Source organism: Cryptomeria japonica, chromosome 2, assembly GCF_030272615.1.
Source record: "Cryptomeria japonica chromosome 2, Sugi_1.0, whole genome shotgun sequence".
NCBI lineage: Eukaryota > Viridiplantae > Streptophyta > Pinopsida > Cupressales > Cupressaceae > Cryptomeria > Cryptomeria japonica.
Window position 1 is genome coordinate 294,708,134 of NC_081406.1, and position 25,752 is coordinate 294,733,885.

General features: G+C 35.6%; 1 protein-coding gene across 2 annotated transcripts in view; it reads left to right on the plus strand.

Annotated features, from left to right (window-relative positions):
• LOC131032593 (uncharacterized) overlaps positions 1 to 25,752 on the plus strand; it is a 159,594-nt gene that overhangs the window by 29,991 nt on the left and 103,851 nt on the right. For both annotated transcript variants that reach the window (XM_057963612.2, XM_057963611.2), the window contains exons 5-6: positions 565 to 636; positions 8,447 to 8,527. In XM_057963612.2, coding sequence (XP_057819595.2) covers positions 565 to 636; positions 8,447 to 8,527 — 153 coding nt within the window. The remainder of the gene's footprint in view (positions 1 to 564; positions 637 to 8,446; positions 8,528 to 25,752) is intronic.

Genomic DNA, 25,752 nt, shown 5'->3' on the forward strand with positions numbered 1-25,752 from the left:
TCAAAACAATAACTAGATGTCTATGGCTCAAAGGAGCCTGCATCCCTCCTACGTAGGCATCTAAGGTAGGTCCCACTAACTAGTGGGCTTTAGGTAGTGGGGATGCTAATGGGTTTGAAGGGTTGCAATGATAAGCTGCGCAAGGTGTTAGATGTGAGAAAAACCTAGAAGGGGTGTGGGGAAACACACTTGTGTTCCTCATGGGCTAAAAGTGAGGGTTTGGGGGCTATGCCCCCGAAAAAATATTACTATGCTTTAGGCACCTTAAAAAGGTTACAGGAAAGATAACTGACAACATGCTAGTTAGAATTTTAATTAAATAAATGCTATATGTGGTTACGTGTCTCTATTTAAGTATCAACTCCATTCTTCATGTAATTAATTATGCACCATTTGGTATAAAAAATGGTGTGTTTGACAAGTCCTAACAATATGGTTTGATGGAGATGAAATTGAATAATGAATTCATTTATCTGCTTTGAGATTGTAAATGTGTTTCTTTGGCATATTTTGTATAATGTTTTGCATTGGAAAATTTAACAGAAACTTAATTGCTGTTTGCAGGTTGGTCCAGACCCAAGACCTGTCATGAGAAAAGCATACGAGATGTTTAAAAATGGTGGTAACCCAGATGAGGTGTGCTTCAAATGCCAATTGCTGAGTAGTTTACTATTTTCAAATATCATCTTTATAGGTTTTGACATGTATAGCTGATTGTATTTGAGATGGCTTGATTGTAACCTGGTAATATACTCATAACTAAAAGGAGAAGTATCCTTATTTTGGCATGTATTATAGCTGTTGTAATGCCATACATGCACAAAAGATGCAATCAAATGAATATTCCTATCAAGCTGAGATTGCATTGATTGATTTATGAATGTAAAATAGCAATTTTTTTGAAGCTAGGATTTTCATACTAACGGGGAAACAGGGATGCTATTTTCCTTCCTTGAGAATAGAAAGCACAAATATAAAATTGTTGTATTCTCTCCTCTTACAACAACTACGCAATTCAAGCTTGCCTCAACTCTTCTCTTATTTCATTGAGGAATACCCACCAGATTTGCTCAAGATGCTAATCTCTTGTTCCATATCATTCAAGGTTTTCTATAGAAGCTTCATCTCTTTCAATAGGATCTGTTCCTGCACTTTTTTAGTTCTTCACTTCAATGAAAGCTGAGTCCTCAAGTACAGATGTTTGTGCCATACCGTTTAAGGGGAAGGCATTGGGGACATTGGTCAAAACCTATACCATGTTACTGAGTTGATTTATCCAACCAAAAATCACTATATCTGGAAGAAATTGTTAGAGTGCTAAGGTAATTCCTAAAACCAGGTTCAAGGGACGTGCAACTGTTCAGTTGATATGGTTGCTAAACCATCCTATCAAGGAAAGAAATATGTCAGCTAGAAAACTTCCAAGAACTTACCTCAATGGTTAATGCCATATTTGTTATTGTCACCCTAAGCAGCAATGTTACGCAAATGGCTCCATCCACATGCCATATTTCTGTGGTCACTTGAAATGATTTTTTTTAAATAACATGTATGACCTCTAGCAGGAAATTTCTTTCTCCATGTAAGCCTTTTTCTAAGTCCCATGATGCACTAAATTATGTACCAAACTAAACCATATAAGAAGACATGCAAATGGAACTTGTATGTGCAAAGCCTAGCTTTAATATGTCATACATGAACATCAATGCTATCTGAGTAACGAGTTAAAATAGTAAACCTACAAGCGATGGAACCATAAAGTACTTGGGTATTCCTCATGTCACAAGAAGAACAAATATTAGGGCCAACATCAGCTAAAGAACACTTATTTGTGTGACTAATACATGACATTGCTTTTCATGGATTTATCCTCATCATATACTTTTCCTCTTTCCTGAGAAGCGGCATGCTTAGGGATGTTCCTTGTAGGCACATTTAAGACTTTTAGTTAATTACCAGTCTGATAAAGACAAGCTACCGTCTCTCTCACCCATGTACACATAATTTTGACTCACAAATGTTGATGTAGATTATTTAATGGGTACTTGGTTAAAGTAGTATTACCCAGTAACCTGTCTTAAGAGTCAAGATCATGTTAATGCAAGTTTCTAGGACAGCGGAATGTGCAGATGGAGTTTTGGGGATGACAAAAAAATTTCCCATATTTTGGCAACAATAGGGTGATGGACTATATATATTCACAAAATTAAATGGAAAATTTAAACCGTAGTTGAACACTGATAATTCCATGTCAACAGTCAAATCATAAATGTTAAAGATAAATTCGAAATGGTTTATATCATAGCAGTATTACTTCAGATTGGGAATGAATTGGCAAACCAGAAGTGTACATGGAATTTAATTATTTAGATCTAATCGAGCAATACTTGGTGGCATTTTAATTTGTCTTTTCCAAGACAACACCAAATGGAACAGTGTGTGAGGCTGAACCTTTCTTCAAATTAGAAGGGGAAGCTCCCTATGATCTAACTATACTTAAAAGTAAGCTAAACTAAGCCTAGACTAAAAATATAGAAAAAATATACAAATATGTAAAATGTAAAAGATTCATTGAGGTAGTTTTGCATTAAAAAAATGTGTAAGTGCCTATGTTTTTGTGTTGAATACACGCACTGGACTGTTAACAACTATGCCTTGTAACTAAGACATCTGGATATTGAGGGAAAACTACTAATGTAAACGCAAGAAGTACACTCTTAGGGTATTTAGAATGGGGACCAGCTATTTAATGCAAACAAAGATTAAAATAATACAATCTAGGATGTTAAAAAATTAAGAGCTAAGCTGCATTCAAAACCACAACTCAGATAGATAGATCATGGATATGAAACTTTTCTTGGTACAGTCTTCTTTAAATTTATTTGATGAAAGTGTCAACACAATAAAAGAGAACACAGAATGATCAACTTAAACAATATTTTGAATAGCATAGGCATAGCATCAACTATGATTTTTAATGTTTAGTTCTCAAGATGCTTATTTATAAGTTACAATGAGTATTCTTATAAGTATTTGAGACTAAGAACTAAATATTCCAAAAACAAATGTATTTTTAGTAACTTTTCCTAAAGCTATAGAAAAAATGGAGAGAAAGGAAATTTAAAACAAATTTGTTATAAAACAACTAATAAAATAAAACTATCTAAAGTGGTTTGAAAGTAGATCCTCATCCTTCAGTTGAAAATAAAACACTAGAAATAGCCGTTATTGAAATAGGCCCCCACTAAAAATAACAATTTTTGCATGAGCATTGTAATGTCTCCTTATTAAGCATAATTAGTTTGTGAACAGTTAGTCTATTTTTCAAGTTTTCCTATTGGCAAATTAGTGGGTAAGGGAGAACTCCAACTTTCTTGGAGAGAACAGGTTAGTCAAGTAGTGGTTCTGTTCATGGTAGTGAGTTCATATGGTCTTGGTGAGTTTCATGATGCTCTTAGAATGCAATTATGACCTTTTGGGAGCTCTCCAAACTTCTTGGTGAAGCATGCTATTTTTAGGTAGTTGCCAAGTTGCTTCAATTTATTGTCATAAGTCCTTAGTGACATATTGGTATGATCAAAATTTCATATTTGTCTCATTTTGATGCTTTCCGAAATATGGGTGATTTATTAAATTATTAAAATATAATTAAGTTGTCATAAGGAGACAATATTAAAAAGGCAGCTAAGTATAATTATTTAATAATTTATATTAGAAGGTATTTAAGTTGTGCCTCTAGGAGAATGCCTAGGTGTAAGGGGAGCTTTTTGCACATAAAATTATTATTTATTTAAAAAAAATGAGTTTGTGGAGAAAAAAGAGAAATTAATATTTCATTATTATTTTTCCTTTCCACATTGTTATAAAAGGAGGTTGGGATCTCATTTTTGAGGTTAGACATGTTATGATATTTGTTTCTACTTCAGAGAGAACCCGTGTTCATCTCCAATTTTTTTTGAGAATGAAAGTCCTCTTGAAAATCGATGTAGAGGCATTTACTCCTTTCCCCGGTTTTTTTGTTTGTTTGATGTTTCATTTTCTTAGTTAGGCATTAGTTTCTTTTTAGTTTTCCTTTCCTCTTCCTGTCGTAGGTTTGTGGAAGTTGGCCCCTGTTTTTGATCCTATCTTAATTGCGGCAGGAAGATGTTTTCACTTTAGAATTCTAAGTTTTGAATACCGATCGACGGTTGCACATTAGGGACTATCGGTTATAACGTTGTGGTGGTAGTCAGGTGTCAATGCCATTTTGGTAGCTGTTAGCCAACCAATCCTCATGCCTCTCTATTTAACAAGCGACGATGGTTGTTTTGGGGTTGGATTTGGTTGAGTAGTGAATCAGTCGAAGAGGGAAATAACATGATCAGTGCAGATTGATTGGGAGCCTTGTTGATGTGTTTTTCACGCACATGTGTGTTGTTCGTATTTTTGTATTCTCAAAATTAGACAACCCCTTTAAAATTTTTGTTAAAAAATGAAAATTTTTACTCTAAGGTATGCTTCTTGAGGCAAAATTTTTCTTTTGGTGAAACTAGATTGATCTTCGGTTCATCTTCAATCCGCGTTTCAAATTTCATCGCGTTTCGAGTTCGTTTGCTATGTCTTTCCTTCAAAATCAGGGTTTATTTTCAGGACTGCAAGTGGAAAATTTTCTTTCCTTTGCAAGTTTAGAGTTTTCTTTATGTTTTAGTGTTGTAGGGTTTTTTTCTAGAAATTACAAGTGCACTTTATTTCAACCTTGTAACTTGTAACTTGCTTTTTATTTTCCATTTCCCTTTTTGTCTTTTAAGTTGTTTGTAGGGACTTTTTGGACAAATTGCAAGTGAATTTAAAATTACAAGTTTAATGAGAACTTGTAAGTTCTCATAAAAATTCCTACTTTGTGCTTTTAAGTTGTAATAGGGGTTTTATTTCCCTAATACAAGTCTTTTTAAGTTTTTAAAGTGATTTTATGTCTTGTGTCTTACTTGTAAAAGGAATTTTATTTCCCTATTGCAAGTTTTTATTCATTTCTAACTTGTAAAAGGGATTTTATTTCCCTATTACAAGTTGTTATGTTGTTATGACTTTTTGCTTTTCTTCCTCTAAAATCTGAATTTGTCTAGGTGATGAGAAAAGTGAAGTCATTTAAAACTTGTAAAGGGGTTTCTAAAACCTGTTTACATCTTTTTTTGCAAGCATTTGCTACTTGTATTGGCAAGTGAAGAACCCGACCTGCACAAATGGCTTCATGAACCCGATTTTTGTAGATTTGCTCCCTTGAATCCGATTTGTTTGGTGTTAGGCGTTGAATGCTAGAGGCATGGGAAGATTTTTTTCCCTCATTTGCTGGCCGTATTCAACATGTATTGTCACGTTTTTTACCTCTTTGCTGGGTGTTTTTACTACATGTATTGCCACGTTTTGATTCTCTTGGCTAGACGTGTTTCCTTCATTCTCTCAACTATGGAGGTTAAATGTGCTTAGTACGCTTTTTCTTCCTCTTCTTATGCCATTTATTGTGCAAGGAGTTTGAATCCGAGTTTTTTTTGAAGCAAGAAGGGTTCCAACGTTTTTCCTTCTTCTATTTATAGAGTTGATTGGTTCTTTCAAAGATTGTGTTGGTTCAAAATTTTGTACACTTGGGGAAATATACAAAATTGTGGTTTCAACCATAGTGTGTGAGTAAAAATCCCCTAATTAAGGAAAGGCTCCCCCTATCTAACTACAAATTTAAAAATAAAATGGGATGAGACAGCAGTCTTTCTTCTTCTTTCAAGAAAGTCAATATCCTTTTCTCTTCACATTAAAGTGATAGCAATTTAACATAAAACAGTAGTAACAACTTTTTAAATGAAATGAGAGAAATGAAATGAAGTTTCCTGAATTCTCAAAGACTTCCGTCACTTCCTTAGAGACGGGACAGCAATATCAAGCTCAAAGTCTTGATTATATGAAGTCCTATCTACCCTTTTCTATACTAATGCTATCAAGAACAAATTATAACAGCTCAAAGATTGGAATATCTTATTCTTTTCTACTTAAAACAATGGGAAGTAGTATAAGCTCAAAGACTCACAGGCTTATATATAGTAGGGGACATTACAGAAAAGAAAATGCCCTCTTCTCCTTCACAATAAATACAACAAATTCCTTCATTTTCTCCACAACAAATGCTATATAAATCAACCTCCTTGGTGTGTATGTGGTTGGACATTAATATTCAAAATAGACAACTAGTAGTCAAGTGAGTATCAAAAGACTTATCTAGCATAATGATGATTATAGAGGCACCAATGCCTAAGAAGGAACCTAGAACCTTATCTTCCATTTCAATTGATGCCTTAGGATATAGGATAGTTGAGATAGAAACACCACTAGTTGAAAGAGGACACCCTTGTTGGATACCTATGTCACTCCTAAAACTTTTTCAGAGGCTTGCCTGAGTTCTATTTTTTTACTTCAACTTCCTCATAAAGCCTATGAACAGCCCCTCTATAATGCTTGGGGATATCAAAATCCTTCATAGTTCATTCTACACCAGAATTTAGTATTTCAGGGTGTATGAAGTCAACAAAACAACAATAAGCTTCCTTTTTTCCATTCCAAACTTTTTCAATGATATGCCTCAAAGTAATGCCATGATCTATAGTTGACTGTTTTGGTCTGAAACCTACTTGCCGATTTTCTCTCGTCCTTTTCTTCTACTTGCTGATCTTGTTCTCTATCATGCTTCATAACAAGTTTACAAGCGAAGGATTGATCATGATGGTCCAATAATTGGAGAGATTGTTTATATCGCTACTTTTAAAAAGAGGTATTGCTAGGCTAATTGTCTAGTCACTAAGAAACCTGTGTTGAATGATACTATTGAAAATTTTCTTGATAGAGGGGCTAGGGTGTTCTTTCTGCATTTTAAGTATTCTAGCTATAACTAAACCATGTCACAAGCCTTCCCTGAGATCATCTTCTTAATACTTTCCTTAACCTCTTGCAAAGTAAATAAATTTGTTGCCATGTTGACTATGGGAGGTGCCTTTGCCTATGATTTGTGCTCATAGAGTTGCTTTGGATATGCAAGCCATTTGGGTAGCTTTCATTTTATTCTCTACGTGCTGTTTTCTTTGTTGCAGTTCCTTCCGAATGAGTATTGGGTTATTCTTCCATACATAAATTAATTGTCCTCTCCTTGTATTCATGTATTTCTTTTACAATCTTCTTGTACAATTTTTTGTTCATCTCTTCTTGACTTGGTTCTTTGGGAGCTTTGCCTGCAGCCTTTCATTCCTTATTGAATCAAGCATTTGCCAGAAAATAATTTGGTTTCTTCCTATGTTTTGCGCTTTTATATCTTTCAAGTGCCTCTTGGATTATGCTTGTTAACTCATGGCTTTTGAAACCCCATATTCTCTGGTCCTCCTTTTGAATTCTTTTCTTTAGGGCTTCCATGAATATACAAGAGTTTTTTTAGGTTATAAGAATTTTTCCCTTTGGCAAGGATTGATGAATGGACTTCTCTTTAATATATGCTAATTACTTTTCAACCAAGATAACATTGGATAAATCGGGCTATGATCTGATTTTAGCTTCATAAGAAGTTCTTCTATCACTACCTTTGTTATCCTACCTATCAAAATTCCTAGAATTCTTCCACCTATGCATCCCACTGCAGATAATCAAACCATACATGCCATATAAGGAGAGTAATTCTTTCCCAAATGTTTAATGCTCATGTTATCCTTTGAACATCTAGCCCACAGTTGATTTTCCTTTCTTAAGAAATCATATTTATATAGTCATATATTGATAGTAGATAGGTTGTAGTAACAATCCTTCCAGTTGTGCTAAGTTGCAGTGTGGCTTGCTACTTAGTGCAGCAGGCACCATTTGCATCTTTACTTTATGCAGTTTGACGCTTACCACTGGACCTGCATATTTTCTAGAATCCTTGTGGATTTAACCATTTCTCATTCTTTGAAATGACGTAATTCTGTTTCCTATGTCATTATTGGTCCTATGTGGTATGACCCAATATTGTTATATCTAAGGAGCCTATACTGTCCACCTGGATGTACTTTTGGTCACAGGTACTGACGTTTGCCTGTGCCATATACTACAATCAAGTCATCTTTGCTGTCATTATAATTTAGTTATTTCTAAATACTGGAAAGCGGGTGCTAACTACTAATTGGACAGCTAGCTGATAACTATCTGATCATGCATAGGCAATAGGACTGTAACTGAATTGCAAGAGAAACTTTCCACAGAGATGAAATGGTCATGAATTAATTATTTTCCTAGAACTGTAATTGGACAACATCACAATACCAGATACTTCTATTTACTATTTCAAAGTTTATCTTTATTTTAGAACTTAAGTGGAATTAAAAAATGTCTTGGTGTAACTTGTTTCATGAGTTCTTTCTATTTGTTACACATGATCAGATTTGATTAACACCCTCATTTACAGCTTACTGCTGAGTTTTCAAATGGTAGAGAGCACGAATGCTTCTATGCAGCCTTATATGCCAGCTTGTATCATGAAGCTCAGGTCTGTAAAGAACTATTAGTAAAAAACTCTTAAATTTTAATATCATTAATTTTTTATATACTTTTGTGCTCATTACTCATGGATTGAGTTTAACAAAATTTTACTGTTGACATACATGTTATTTGAGTGTTAGAATACTGAGTAATACACATGATATATTTTAACTTTTCCTCTTCATTGTTAAGAAAGGACAGAGTTTTTCACACAGAATACAGTCAATGTCTACAACATATCACTAATATAAGTCATTTGGCCCTGACTTTGGTAAAAATGGATCTTGTTCTTAGAACACCATTATTGTAGCTTCTTTTATCCTTCATCGTGTAATATGCTTCAGCTAAATCTCCATCCTAGTAAGCACTTATATTTCCTAGACAAAGGATATAGGAAAGAAAATTGGAGTATTTGTCCATTGTTGAATGTGATTGATCATGATGCATGAATTAGAAGTTAGGCCTGCAGATTATTAAATAAAACTTAATAAAAAAAAACAGCTGTTCTCTTGCAACAATATAGTCATACTTCAGGCCTTAGAGTTTTAAGACTTTCAATGGGTATGCATGCCAACTTCAAATTGTAATTTTTGAATTATTGGATTCATTTAAACACTAAGTAATACATCAATATAGTATATGTTCATTTCCATCATTGGTGTATTTGTAAAATACATCGATATAGTATATTTTTATTTTCCACCATAAGTGTATTTTAAAATACATCAATATAGTATATTTTTATTTTCCATCATTAGTATATTTGCAACTGTCTTTCAAATTACCCTCTGCTTTGAAAAGTTGGGATGTCTTTGTATGGATATCTCTCACTAGGATCAAATCCATCTATTATGTGGTTTTCCTGCACATACATATTCTTTACACAATGTTTTTATTCCCTCCCTTGCATTTTCTCTCATGCATTTCTCATACAATGCATAAATACTATAAAAGAAAGAAACAGTTTGACAAGAACTTTGATTATACCCACCAATTGTTATACAGAAAATGATACTGGTAGATTATGATTCACTCAGATACCAAGCAAGAGGCTTAGTTTTGAAAGTTTTTGTAATTTTGGCATAATACCTTCTAAAAGGATGTTGACAGCTACAACTTTTTAGAACCATTGCCAATCTGTCAAGCACGTGATTTTTGCTAACTTCATTATTGACTTTATTCAGAGCCTTAATTCATTGCTTCCTTTTTAATACAACTAATGATCCAAGTTACAAAATAAAAGCAGAAGAAGAAAGGAAGACTCTAGGTTCTAAATTATTTGCAAAAGATTTGCACATCCTATGGGCTACTCCAGAATTGTACAGAACTCAACTAGCCGATGCAACCTAGCACAACAAATATTCAACCTGCTTGTAGAACTTTTTGTGTAACAGTCTATCCCCTTTTACAAGACCATCTATGCCCATGAACCACTCTGTTCACTCTCAGCTCCAACTCCAACTTCAGCTTCTTGCACTGAACTTCAACTTAGACTTCCACCCTCTACAAAAAGTAATTTCCATTTTTTATGCTGATTTGATAACTCTTGATCTTCCTTACAGGTGCAGAAACTAAAAGGCATCTGCTACACCACATGCTTGTAACTAATGCTCCAACTTCCATTTGGCGGTTCTGCAGATACCCTAGTATTTATATATCTCTTTAATACCACTTGAACACTTTTGATCATTCTGAATAGTTTGAGATAACTAACAAAATAGTTTGTCGTTTTCCACTTGTTGGCTAGAGAATTACTTAACACATCCATTCTTCAATGAGAAAACTTGAGCCTACATGGATTTCCCAAGCTTGCATGGTAACATGTGGCATTGTGCAGTTTTGTGGGGATTCCCTTTGTCTTTTCTTAGAAAAGATTCTACTTCAACCTCTGTGCCTCAGTGACACTGAGGACAACCAATGGTCTTTGCAATAAGTAGATTGCCCAGGGTCCTACACACATTCAGACTACAAACCAATGTTCAATACACACATTATAAACCCAAAACACAATAGCTACCCAGAGTATAATGTGGGAAGTAATTTTCCTTAGGATACCTCTATACCAAAATCCCTAGGAAAATGAAATTATGAGCTTGGAATTCTCAAATGAAGTTAACATAGATGTCTGTTTTGGTTGGCCAAGTTTGCTTACTTTTTATTCAGAAAACCATGTATACTGTTTTGGCTTCTTACCTTCCAATGAATAAGATATTCATTGTACTTGCTTTTCTGTTCATCTTACCAGTGCACACATCAAGGATCTACGCTATTCTATGTCATTGCTTTTCTAGTATTTTCCTTTTCAAGCTTCGGTGTTTTAATTTGTCACTTTTGTCACAACACAAAATACAATAGTAGATTAGAGAAATCTCTCTTCAAATTTGTAGGGGAAGCTCCCTAATAAAATTTACTCTAAAATCTAAAACAAAAACAAGCTTGTTGATTTCAACACTATACAAATTGTTCTTTGGGGATTCACGTAAAAATAAAATACATAATAAAACTTGATCTATTTGATTTTGAGCTCAGAGGCTAGAGCATGAACTTTGAAGAACTCCTATTCTCACCAATGAACTTTCTCAACTTATGAAAAAGTTGAATCTTTTGACAATTATACCAAGAAATGGAAATTGGCAAAGTTAGCACTTGGTGGAACTTTCTACATGATGGAAATAGTGGAACTTTTATAACTTGACAGCAAGAAATGAAAAATGGCAAAGTTGGCACTCAATGGAGCTTTCTCTATTTGACACCAAATGGTGGAACTTTTATTCATTGACACCCAAAAATGAAAATTGGCAAAGCTAGCACTTGATGGATCTTTCTCCACTTGATGTCAAAAAGTGGAACTTTTAGAACTTAATAATAAGAAATGAAAATTAGCAAATTTGGTTGTTGACGAAACTTTCTCCACTTTATGTCAAAAAGTGAAATTTTATAACTTAATGCCAAGTAGATTGATTAACTAAAGTTTGAATTTTCTTCAAATTCATTCCATTTATCACTTTCAAACACAGACTTTGATAAAATTCCATTTTGTATTGCCTTTTATTTTTCTAAATTCCATTTTCACATGATGAATCTTGAAACTACTTTGATAACCTTCTACCTTTGCAATTTATTGCCTTTTGCTGAAAAAGCAAGAAACATTAAAAACAACTTTCTAAACTTACTAAATTTAATGTCCACTACTAGGTTTAGGCCTGTTTTAACCATAATTAATCCATCTCAACATACTTATGACTTAAACTACATTGATTAGGAGACAAAACCATCTTAACCGGAATTCAATCAGTGATTACATAATCTTCTTCCTAATATTGAACTGATAATTCAATCAGATTTATAATCTCACATTTACTTGTTCATTTAAATTACTGTTTATATATATATATATATATATATATATATATATATATTCAGATAGTATTACACTATAAGTTTTACTACAGAGTAGTTCTTTATAAAATATTATTTGACTGAACAACCCTTATATGTATATATATTATAGAAATACATAAAAACAGATTATATTCCCTATAATATAAATTACTAACACTGCCCAATTACTAAACACCAATCATTATTCCAATAGTAGGTGTAGTGGTAGACAAATCTGACGTGTCAGATCTGGTCTGCCACAATATGTGAAATTAAGCTTGAATACCTTTATATTAGTATTACATATTGTAGTTTATGTTAATATTATTATTATTAAATTCTATATACAAACATTATCGATCTATATATATTAAGCAGTCTTTATTAAACACATCCCCTATGCCTACTGCCGAGAACAAGGATGTTACTGCCTGTAACTTTATAACGGTTCTGATTTGCTCTGGAACGATCTTTTTTCTATTCCTATCTATCTCCCCCATTTGCCCAACAATGTCTGGTTATAATAATCAGACAGAGCATATATAGAACATCCTATATTGTGTCACGTATCCTATACATTTATATATTAGACAGTCATAAGCAATATTATAATGCGTATCAGCAATGAACAGATTAAAGTCACATTCATTATGCTCTATTAAACAATCATAAACCGCATTACGTTACTAGTCAGTAGTATACCGATATAAAAAGTAATCATTATGTGGGGAACCAATACCACAACTACAGAATTGAATCAAACTGCTGTATATTTCCCCCCTTATAAATACCAATATCTCCTATTATATACTCCCCCCCCTCCGTTGAGGGATTGTGAATGCCTTTTATTTCTTATTTGTGGAATGATATGACACTTCGTGAAAGACACGTCATATGTCCATTTATACTTGTATCATTCCATAATTCTCTTAATCGCTGCCTTAATCCTAATTGGGCTCATACATGCACCTATTCGTTATTGTCTTAGATGATATTTTACTTCCCCAAATATAGATATTAATTGTCACCCGTTTTCTAGCTGGGATTGTATTAGTTCGGACATCGATCTATGCAAATTGTCTATACAATACCTTAGCCAATATTTGTTCCCTTCTTCATTGATGTTGCCATCGAACTATGATGTTTGGCAACCATTCTATCATCATTTAGGCTTCTTCTAACTTGTCTATCGATAACTCAATAACATTCCAATCGCTGTCGAATGTCTTAATATTCAATTAGCTACTGTCAACCCTTTCCAATAATTATATGGATAGTATCGCACCATTCCATTCATTATTCTTCATTGAGCTTTCTAAATAATGATTCTGTATTTCCCCAATGGCTTTGCAATGCCGACTATACTTATATTTGGTCAAGATTCCCTATCATAATGATAATGCTAGGTACCGGGTATGTTTTGAAGTCACTCTCATTATTCTTCTGATTCATCAGGAGGCCAAAGGCATTGTATTATGAGTGAATATATTTATTCTTTTATATGTTCTGTCAACTTACAACAAGGAGGTATTGAGTTGGCTATGAATGTTATTTGGGGTTAATTAATATATATATATTAATTAATAATAATAATTGTTTCATTTGCAAAAATTCGGTTTCTGACTGCGGATTCGGCGATTTTTTTTGGGTTTCTTCTTCCAGGTGCGTATTCTTAGCAATAAACGGAAAACTGGTGAACTTAGTGAGCAATTGCCCGTTTAGGGCCAAGAGAAGCGCCTGCATGTGTTGGTGGCTTCGTGGCACCAGAAATCAATGCGGGGGAACGACAGGTTTTGGATGGATTCCAGTGGCTTCATGCAGTGATTGCACGGATTGACTCTGCTCTGCTCGTCATGCACTGCACTGTAGTTGCGCTTCAAAGAAGAAAGTTCGTGACTGAGATAATTACATACGCATTCAAATTTTACTGTAAATTTATGACCGAGGACTGTCAGATTTAGATTGGGGGGAATAAGCCAGAGGGGCATTTTCATTTTCATTTTCATTTTCACTATAGCAGTGAAGAGAAGGACATTCGCATAGCTCATGACTCGTTTAATTCGCATGACAATGTATTTAATCTGATGGACCCCTGGTATTGTTATCCAGATGCAGCCCTGGTAATCTGATACAAAATTCAAGTTGTGTTCCACAAAAGTATGGGCGAAACTAGGGTTATTGGCGAGTGGGCTGGGATGATCTGCCGCATGTCCCACACCTGGTCTTCATGAAGGGCAAATGGGTAGATATGGCGGCGCAGAATTGGTTGAGGGCAGACTTACAAAATTTCAAACCAGTCTCCAATTATTTTCGGTGCTTTTTTAGAGGTCCAAGCAGTAGAAATTGGCGGAGTATGGACATATCTGGTGAAGGGCATCAACGATTTTTGGATCGTAGGCATTTTGGTCAGGGCCTACGGCAAAAGTTTATCCCAAATCATTTAAAGGGGCTTTCGGGTAAACGATCTACAGAGCTGGGAGGAAAACCGTCCTATGCGAAAGTTGTGAAGTTTTCATCTATAAATGAGGCAATTAGGGTTTCTCGGTAGAACGCTGCTGAAAAGATGATGGACAAACAGTCTAACAGTAACCCGCTTGAGTTATCTTCATCACATCAAAGGGGGGATAAGGTAAGGGAAAAAGACGATAAGGTAAGTGAAAATCAAACCGGCTCTGATTTAGGAGGTGGGTCTTCACAGGTATGGGCTCCTGTTCCATGCATTGATTTACTTGATTTTGTTGTGGATTTGAAAGCTCGTTGTTTGCATACACATGCTATTTCTAGGGAAATATGGGGGGATGCAACTAGTTTATCTAAATTTCATCATAATTGCAAAAAAAGTGGTCTGAGATGTGTTATTTTCAATTACTCTCTGCAAATGCATTTATTATTGTTTTCAACTCTTCTTCTGTTAGGGATGAAGTTTTAAAATCTTCACATTACTGGTTTGGTAAAAATTTAGTGTTTGTTTCGGCTTGGAAACCATTTTATGTCCTTGCTTGGTCAAGCTTTAAATTAGTTCCAAACTGGTTTGGCTTGCCCAAATTACCGTTTGAATTTATGGACCCAGAGGTCTTGGAACATATTGGTAATACTTGTGGTTCTTTCTTATCATCAAGATTTGATTTTGCGGAGGGGGAGGTTTTGGTAAAAATGTGTCCTGACTAACCCTAATAATGTTTGCCCTCAGACCTGTATCATTAAATCTCATGAGGGTATCTGGAAACAACCAATTAATAAGTTGGAGAAAGACTTTGGTAAAACTTCCTTGCAATTGGATGCTCCTTTTCTTATGGATTTTTTGAAATCCTCTATTCTGGATTAGGCAGAACATTGCTTGGGTAGTAACGATAATCCATTTCTGGATAAACTATTAGTTAATGGTTCCACTGGGAAACCTCCCGCTACTTTTGAGGTTAACCATGCTATGAGGGATGTTGGGAAGCAAGAGGTTTATGTTGTGTCTCATGATCGAGAGTCTGTAGAGTTATTAACAAGTAAGGATAAGACAGTAGCTTACCAGAATATTGTGGTTTCGGGGGACAACAATGTGGATGATTTGCTTCCAAATCTCACTACCTCGAATTCCTTGGATAAGTCACTAAATGATGGTGGTGGGAATCCTGTTTGTCCTGTGAAGTCAAAAGAATACTTAGAAAGTTGTCAGGGGATTGGTCAGATTTTTGCGAAGAATGATGGGGTTGTTTCGGAGTCTAATGTTGGGGTTTCTTCTCTAGGGTTTCCTGATGATGCTATCCTTGCTCAACAAGTCAAAGAATTGGTGTCTAATTCTTCGTAGCATGTTGATGTGGATGTGGATAATAACGCCGCCTTAGGAAATAATATTCAGTTGGGGGACATTCCTGTTATTGTGCCAGATGAAAATCTGGTTCACCAAGTAAATGATCTTTTTAAAGATCATGAGCATCAGATGGATGAGGACATTATGAATAGGGTTATCTGTTCCATTGAGAATGACTTGGGGGGAATTAAATCGACCCTTCCTATTTCTGCATCTGCTAACCCTTTTGAGGTTTTGGCCTTATCAGAAGTGGGCATCATAGATAATTTAGCCATGACTTCTCCTAAGTCAAGTAAGAGTTTACCAATTATTCAAACTACTCTAATTAGGGCTTCATCTATGGTTTCTCCTGGTAGGGGTAGGCCTCCAAAGAATCGAAAGACTCAATTGGAATTGATGCTGGGATTCAACAGACTTTGTCTCTTTCTCCTGGTGTTGGGAAAGGGAAGCATTCGATTTCTCTTGGTGACGCTATGAAAGGAAGTGGTACTCCTAAGGGTAAGAGGAGTAAGAGGTCTATTATCAGTCCTCCTATGACTAGGTCGGGGGTTGTGAAGCGTAATCTTCAAAGTAGTTTTGGAGAAGGAAAGTCTTCTCCGTCTAAAGGAATGAGGGGAGCCTCGGTCTCCCCTCGAGAGAAATGAGAATTATATCTTGGAATGTTAGGGGCTTAAATGCCCCTAACAAGAGGCGCTTGATTAAGTCCCAGATGGACTTAGTTAAGTGTGATATTTTCATGTTGCAAGAGATAAAATTGTCAAAGGAGTCTGCTGATTTGGGATTTTCTTCTTGGAGAAAGTGGGAATTCCTCTCCTCTCCAGCTTGTGGTGCGTCAGGGGGTTTGGCATTGCTTTGGAATAACTATAACATTGAGGTTGAGCTAGTTGCTTCTACTATAAACTGGTTGTTGGCCTTAGTTAAAAGCAAGCTTTCGAAGGTTAAGTTTTGGCTTTTTAATATTTATGCTCCTTCTGGTATTCAAAGGAAGACTAAATTATGGGGAGATTTTAAGAGAATTTCCTCCCCTTTAAGGCATGGTCCCTTTATAATCTCTGGGGGGGATTTTAATGCTATCACTAACTTGGGAGAAAAGAAAGGAGGTATTCTTCCTAATAAAAAAATTATGGAAGACTTTGGGATGTTCATTAAGGACATGGGTCTTTTTGATTGTCAGTTTCAGAATGGGATTTTCACATGGACAAATATGTGAAGAGATTTTTCTCAGATTGTGGAAAAGTTAGACCGGTTTTTGTTATCAGATGTTTGGATTGATTCAGAGTTCAAATTTTTTTCCTCTATTCTTCCAGTTTCGGGGTCAGATCATTTTCCAATTTCCCTATCAATTTTGGAAGATAAAGCTCCTTTTAAGTCACCTTTTAAATTTGAACCTATGTGGTTTAGAGATTCTTCCTTTTTGCCTTTGCTCAAAAAATGGTGGAGTTCTGCTCCTTATTGCTCTGGATCCTGAATGTTTCAAATTGCTAAGAAGTTGAGATTTTTGAAATTTAATATTAGAGAATGGAATATCTTGCATTTTAAGAACATCTTTCAGGAAAAACGGAGGATTCAAGATATGATTGAATGTCTTAATTCACATGTGATTCAACATGGTATGGTGCCTCTTGTTTTTGATGAGCTAAAATTGCTAAAAGTAGAGCTTGAAGAGTTTTGTCCAGAGAAGAAATCTATTGGAGACATAAATCGAGGGAGATCTGGCTTTCAGATGGTGATAGAAATACAAAATTTTTTCACTCTTCAACAAAAATTAAGAGAAGTAAAAATAGGATATCTTGTATTGAATGTCCAAATGGCAGACTTTTAACAGAACAGGAGGATATTGCTTCAGAGGTAGTTAGGTTTTTTAAGTCACTATTGTCTTCGAAGCATGGAGATCTTCATAATAACATTTCTTCTAATATTCCTTCTTTGGTATCTTCGGAAGATAATAAAATGTTGATGTCTCCTTTTTCTTTGGATGAAGTTAAGAATGTTGTTTTTGCAATGAACCTTGATAAGGCTCCAGGACCGGATGGCTTTACTCCTTTATTTTTTCAGAAATGTTGGGATTTTGTGGGAAATGATGTTTTATTGGCCCTTGAGGAAGCTAGAAGGAATAGGTCTGTTTTGAAAGAGCTTAATAATACAATGATTGCAATTATTCCTAAAAAAGAGGTTACCAAGAGATTTGCTGATTTTTGCCCTATTGCTTTATGTAATACTTTGTACAAGATTTTTACCAAGGCTATTTCTTTAAGGTTGGCTAAAATTCTACCTAAGATCATTTCTTTAGAACAAGGTGGTTTTGTTCTAGGAAGGGAGACGACAGAGGGAGCTATAGTGGCACATGAGGTTCTGCATTCTATTTCTACTTAGAGAATCCCGACCATGATCCTCAAATTAGATATGATGAAAGCATATGATAGAGTAGAATGGGGGGCATTGTGTGTTGTTCTACTTAAATTGGGCTTTTCCAAGGCATGGGTCAAATGGATTCGTGCTTGTATTTCTTCTGCAAGGTTCTCGATTCTAATTAATGGCTCTCCTTGTGGTTTTTTCTCCTCTTCTAGGGGTTTGAGGCAGGGGGATCCCCTGTCTTCTTTCTTGTTCATTCTTCTAGCTGAAACGTTCAGTTGGGCTATAAGAGCCGCTAAGCTGGGAGGGCTTTGGAAAGGAATTAGGATTCAGAATGTTCCACAAAGCATTTCGCATTGCATGTTTGCAGATAATACCTTGTTATTTGGTCAGGCCTCTTTGGGTGAGGCAAGAGTGATAAAGGGGATAATACAGAATTATGCATCTTTTTCTGGTCAGAGAGTTAATGTTGATAAGTCAAAGATTTTTTTCCTTCATGCTTCACAATTGGTTCAGGATAGATTGAAGATTTTTTTGGGATTTGCATCTGGAAATCTTCCTTGTTCTTATCTTGGTATACCTTTCTTCATTAAGCAGGATAGAGTGTAGTTTTGGGATAAGATCATTTCAGCTATCTCTAGAAGGATCCTATCCTGGAATCATAGATGGTTATCTTTGGTTGGTAAGATTGTTCTTATTAAGTCTGTCCTAAATTCTGTTCCTATTTATCTCATGTCTGTTTTGCAGTCTCTGAAAGCGGCTCTTGTTAGTTTGCAAGATACTCTTAGGTCCTTCCTTTGGAGTAATAATAAAGATGGTAAGAAGAAACTCCCTCTGGTAGCATGGGATAAAGTTTGTTTGCCTAAAAACCTTGGGGGCACAGGCATTAGGAGTCTGGAAAGTCAGAATTTAGCCTTAGGTGCTAAGTTGGTTTGGAAATTGTATGAGAGACCATTCTCCTTTTGGGCACAAATTATGTTTGCTAAATATTTAAATAACAGACCAAGAGAATATGTTTTTCAAGTTTCTAATTTACCGTCTGGTTCAGCTATTTGGAAGTTTCTATGTAAATGTAGATCAGTGATTTTGCCTCATCTCTCATGGATTGTACATAATGGTAGAAAGGTCAGGTTTTGGGAGGAAGTTTGGAATGGACATCCCCCTCTGGTGAACTCGAGGGATTGGTCTCCTTTAAATTCCACTCTTTCTTCACTTTGGGGTGTCTTTGTGGCTGATTATTTTGAAATTGAGTATAGTGGGAATCTTAAGGTGGCAAAATGGAAATCAATTGAGTTTTTAGATATTGATCAAAATGTGAAATTGGAATATGAAAAGATGTTGGCGGAGAGAGTAATAATTCTTTTTGATGCTGACGATGAGCTTATTTGGACAAGGAATATCTCTGGTAAGTACACAGTTAAGGATGACTATAATTCTCTCTTGGTTGCTAAAGATTTATCTACTTGGCCATACAAGCTGTTTTGGCATATGGCTTGCCTCCCAAAGGCTGGTGCTTTTCTTGGTTAGCAGTGCAGGAGAGGGTCCTTACAGGGATGAGGTTGGACAGGTTGGGTATTACTGCAGTATTTTCTTGTGTCTTTTGTAATAAAAATTTAGAATCTTCTGCACACTTGTTTCTTCACTGTGATTTTGCCTATGCTTGTTGGCAGTGGTTGTTTGAAAAGCTTAATCTATCCTTTGTTATTGGTAAGGATCTCCTTTCCCACTTTAGAGCCTGACCTCTCCTGTTTGCCTCATCTTTCTATGCATGTCTTTGGATTATTTCTCCATCTATTGTGATTTGGAATATTTGGTTATAGTGTAATAATAGGGTTTTTAAACAAACAAGTTCTTCCTTGGCTGAGGTTTTATTGAGGATTGAATCTTCCATCTCTCAAGTTGCTTTGTCTTTTATCTATAAGAATTTGGAAACCCTTACCTCTTTTTCTCATTGGGATGGTAGGGTAACTCGAGTTTGGAGAATGTTATCAGTCTTACCTTCTCATGGATCTATTTTAAATAAGACTAATGCTATAAGTAAGAGAAATTTTACTTGTTGGAAACCAGCTCCGCAAGGGCACTTTAAATTGAATTTTGATGGTGCTTCTCGTGGGAACCTTGGCCCCGGCAGGGGCAGGTATGGTAATTTATGATCATAAGGTAAGATTTATTCTGGCTCGTTGTCATGCAATTAGTTTCAAGTCTAAGAATTGTGCAGAATTCTTTGCTTTGTCCTTTGGTTTGGATATGGCTATATCTTTGGGAATTAAGGAATTGATAATTGAGGGTGATTCTATGGTTATTATTCAAAGTGTCATGAAAAAGAAGTCGAATTGTTGGCAATTACAATATATACTTGATCATATTTTGCAAAAATTAGACTTTTTTGATTCCTTCTTGATTTCCCACTGTTATAGGGAAGTGAATAAGATTGTAGATTTCTTGGCTAACTTCGCCATTGACAGTGATGCTAATATGCGGGAGGTAAGTGTGGATGAGATCCCTTCCTCGGTTTTGGAATATTTGAAGTAAATAAGGGCATAGTTGTAGTCTTCATCAACCTCCTTATTTGGTGTGGCTTTTCTTTGGTGTGGGTTCTGCTATGCTTGATCACAATGTTTATTTTGACAGGGTGTTTGATTATGGTTTCATTTCTGCTATGTGGTATAATTCTAACTAGTGGTTGGAAAATTGTGTTTCATAGACAGGGGTGGTTCAGACTGGTGTTTTTTGGCAGCAATGGATATGCATCCTTCGGTGATCATACTTTAATCTTCCTTCTATATGCTTCTATTGGCGGCTTCTTTTATATCTAATGCGGCTTATGTAATTGGGATGGGTTTTTTGATGTACTATGCCAATGGGCATTTGGTATTGGGTAGAATAGGCTTGTGTTACTTAAGCAATACTAAAGGGTTTTCTTACTGGTTCTTTCCCTTGAGTGCTTTTTGTACCAGACACTGTAAAAAACTTTTAAAATTTAATATAGTTCAGTGGTTCTATCCACTTTTATCAAAAAAAAAAAAATAATAATTGTTTCATTTATGATATATATATATATATATATATATATATATATATATATATATATATATATATATATATATATATATATATATATATATATATATATATATATATATATAATGATGAATACAGTAAGGTACTTTCTACCTTCAAGGTCTTGCTGTCAGTATTGAAAAATTAAAAAATATTAAATAATAATATCTTCAAATAATCAATTTTTAATAATTATTATATTATTAATAATAATAATTGATATATAAAAATAACGATTAAAGAGGGGACATGACACTAAATATAGAAAGTTTTGATTTTCATGCTTCTTTCTTCAATTTGAGGCACAATGAAAAGGAAAAAGAAAAATTCTCCTCAAAATAGAAAGTTTGATTATGGTATTAATTGAAATCGATTGACTTGAATTGAGTTTTTTGAAGTGACCACTTTATTTCTGGAACATGGTCCCCATATGTGATTTTATCTCAATGAGATGGAGACAATTTTCCTTTGCCTTGATCTTTCTTGCCTCCACCTCACATTTGCTACCATAGTCTTTCTTCTAACTTCACTCTTTCTTTCCTTTACCTAGGCTAGCATCTCCTTTAGTATTTAGAACTTGATAATCTTCATGATGAACAACTTGCATATGTCATTAGTGGAATGAGATAAACCGATACCTAAGGACTTGACGATTCTGATAAGAAAGCTAATGTAATTGACATTGACATGACCAAAATGACTTGACATTTGGCTACATGAGAACTTTAGAATCTTTGATGAATAAAAAGATTAGTTCCATTATCTATTGGGTGATAGAGTCCAATTGAACCTATAACAAAAAAAGCATCTAAACACAAACATATAAGCAAATATATCAATAGAAAAGGAAAACATTACATCACTAAAAGAAATGACAAGATAACCTATCTACCTACCTATGAACAAAAGGAAACACATGACTGCGTGAGACCATGAATAGGCTGGAAAAAATAACATCCCTTTTGTTTAAGTTGGGGTTCCAATTGTAGAAACTCATATTTTAAAAACCTCTGCAAATTGGTCATGAAGATCCTAGTTTAGGTGCATAGAAACAATCATGTAGTGAAAATTTCAACACGAATTGATTGATTAGCATTGGTTTTGGATGTTCCTCTTCCATACTAAATATCCTCTCAAGCCTATGATGATATTGTTCCTTGTTCAAGGTATCTGACCAAATCTTGTAACTATAATACATTTTTGGGAACAATAACCTTCATATGTTTGATTTGATCTGTATCACCTTTTTCGCGGATTAGTAGGCATACCACCTCTGCAATGTCATAATTGATACTGGTGGTAATCAGCCCACCTCCTATGATTGGTCTTGTTGCATTGCAAATGATCTATGAATGAATGAATAGATGTAGTTGTCCATCCACCCCATGGCCATGACTAATAGAACCGGGATAGGACAATAGTCTAGTAAGTACTAGAACTCCCTTTAAACTTGAATTTAGCCTTATCCTATGAACAAGATGAGAACTAGTAGATTCACAAATAGGATGCTAGTGGATGGTCGGGCCCTATATACTCAATCTTGAACTCAATCAAACTATCATCCTCCAAGAAAGGCTGAATCTTTTAGTATTGGAAGAAAATTTGTTTAGTAATTTTTGATTTACCGAGTCCAACATTGATATCAACGGGGCACATTGTGGTGGGAGCAACTTCTTGGCCTTCTTCATTAGTTAAGCCTTAATTTGATAGCCCATCAAAGTTTGAATTTGAGAGAGCACCAAGGTCTAAATATTTAACCACTAAACCATTATGAAAGTATACTTGCTGAAAAATATTATCTTCTAATAGCTCACTTTTCCATTCATCATTCCATAGAATTAGTATTTGGAAAATCTGAGTATCTTTAGTTTCATTAGTGCAATTACCTTCAATGAACACGTCTTTAGGAGGGAGAAACAATTTACTTCTTCATTATTAATCCTATTATTGTTGTCTCCTATAACCTCAAGAGGAGTATAAATATGTTTTCTTGATTGACTATTCTTCTTCCTTGATGTCTTCAAGAAAAAGATCTACTTCTTTTTCACTAGCATATTGCTGTGACGTATTCACACATCGCCCCATTGCAAATGGGGACCCCTACTTTTTGTTTTCTAGGGTTTGTTTTCTTGGTCTTTTAGGTTCTTGTTTTTTAGCCTTTGCATTTGGAGAGTTGTAAGAGGGATCATTAAGATAGCAGGCCCTGCTTGAGTTAAGGTGGGTCAGTAGGTGGTCCAGGTCAGTGTCTCTTTGAAAGTCTTCCTTAGGTCAAATTTTTTTCTTGTTGCTAGGTTATGACTTGTCTCAGTTTGAGGAAGTCAATGGAGCTTTGTGAGTGAATACCATCTTTGAGGGATTGAGATTGGTCAAATTGATGAATGATGAAGTCCTAGGCATGACGTGATGTGAAGCTGACCTATTTATCCTTTGGGAACGCCTTTGACAAGGCCAGACTTGGAGAGTTTGATGAAAAGGTCAAGATTTGAACCTAAAATACCAATTTCGCTCCTGACCCTTCCAAAGGGTTTGGAGCAAAATCCTTGGAAAAGACCTAATTTGTCATCAAAAGCATTGAATTGATATCACCTTGAAGGCGAATGGACCTGATTAGGATGAAGGAACGATCTAACAACCAAGTCAAAAGGCAAAGTTGAGGGGAAAATGAGAAAATTTAGCCCAATTTACAAATTTCGCTCCTGACCCTTCTAAAGGGTCTAGAGCGAAATTCTAGGATAGGTCCGGTCCTTCTAGGGGTGCTTCGGCAAAATGGTTAAAATGTCCTTGTAATCTATTTTTTTTGAGCCAGGAACTCCTCAAGATGGTTTGTTAGAGGTAAGAGCAATGTGTTTGAGGGAAAACTTTGAATGTTTGAGTGATGTCTAAGCCCAATTCACCTATTTCGCTCCTGACCCTTCCAAAGGGTCTAGAGCGAAATTTCCCAAAAGGACCTAATTCTTCACCTAAGTCATTAAATGGTTGAACAATTTTGCAAGGCTATGGAAGGAAATGGATCTAGGATCAATTCTAAGGCAAAGCCAAGTCAAATTTGAGGTGAATTGAGCCTAGAAGAGCAATTTCGCTCCTGGCCCTTCCAAAGGGTCCAGAGCGAATTTCTCCATAAGGCATTCTACCTTGCCCAAAACTATGAACTAATCCTTGCCCCAGGCATTTTTGAAGGCAAAGAACTTGTTTGGATAAGGAAATGTTGGAGATGAAGTCAATTTGAGCCTAAAACTAGAAAATCGCTCCTGACCCTTCCAAAGGGTCCAGAGCAAAATTCTTGAGAGACCTTATTTCCTCACTAAAACCTTGAAGTAAACATCACTTTGAGGGTAATTTGACTTGATGATGATAGAAGAAGGTTTGAGAAGTTAGATCCAAGGCAAAGAAAGGAGAAAGGGGGTGTGAATGAGCTCAAGGACAAATTTCGCTCCTAACCCTTCCAAAGGGTCTAGAGCGAAATTTCCCATAACCCCTATTTGCTCCTTGTTATGACCAAGATTTTGACTTCTAAGGCATGGTGGGGAAGGCTTTGATGCGTACTTGCCTTTGAAAGGTAGTTTAAGGCAATGAAGTGGTGAAAATGGACCTAAAATGCAAAAATCGCTCCTGACCCTTCCAAAGGGTCCAGAGGGAAATCCTTAGCTAGACTCTCCGTTTTGCCTAAAACACTAGAAGGACCTTGTTTTGAGCTAATTTGGTAGTGGATTGTCTTGATTATGGAAAGAGGAGGTTGGATAAGTCAAGTTTGAAGTGAGTTGAGGGGAGAAGAAGTGTGAAGTGAGCCTAAAGTGTGAATTTTGCTCCTGACCCTTCCAAAGGGTCCAGAGTGAAATTTCCCATAAGCACCCTTTTCTTCCTTGTTCAAGCCAAAATCTTTGTTCCTTGGGCATAGTTGGGAGTGGAGTGATATGTTCTTGCCTTTTGAAATAATTGAAAGTGAAGGAGATGAAGGATTTTGGCCCAAAGTATGAATTTCGCTCCTGACCCTTCCAAAGGGTTTAGAGCGAAATTCCTAAAAACACCTATTTTCTCCTTGTGTGAGGTCCAAAACTTAGTTCCTATGGCGTGGTTGAGGTAAGACTAGTATGTATTTGCCTTTCAAGGTGGATTGGAGTAAAGGAAATGATGAGATCAGACCAAAATACAAATTTCGCTCTTGACCCTTCCAAAGGGTCCAGAGCGAAACTCTCAAAACCTCCTTTTTCTCCCAATTTGGTGTTAAGCCAAATGTTGATGGGGGTGAATTGAACTTGAAGATATACCAAGGCATGCATTTGAACGAGTAGTGATCTCAAAATATGAAGAGTTTGTCCAAAAGCATGAATTTCACTCGTGACCCTTCCAAAGGGTCTAGAGCGAAATTCTTTATAGGTCCTGTCCTTGGCCAAGGTCTAGAGCGAATTTCTCCTTTCAAGCCTTCTTGAGGGTCAAACAAGTGTTTCCTTCATGAGAGAGAGATCAAAAGGTGAGAGTCCAGATAAAATGAAGTAAGAAGGAGGAATTCAACCTGAAGCATAAAAATCGCTCCTAACCCTTCCAAAGGGTCCAGAGTGAAATTCTCAGAATCATCTAATTTTCTCATGTTTGTGATCAAGATATGGATTCCTAAGGCATTGGTGGAGAGTAGATTATTA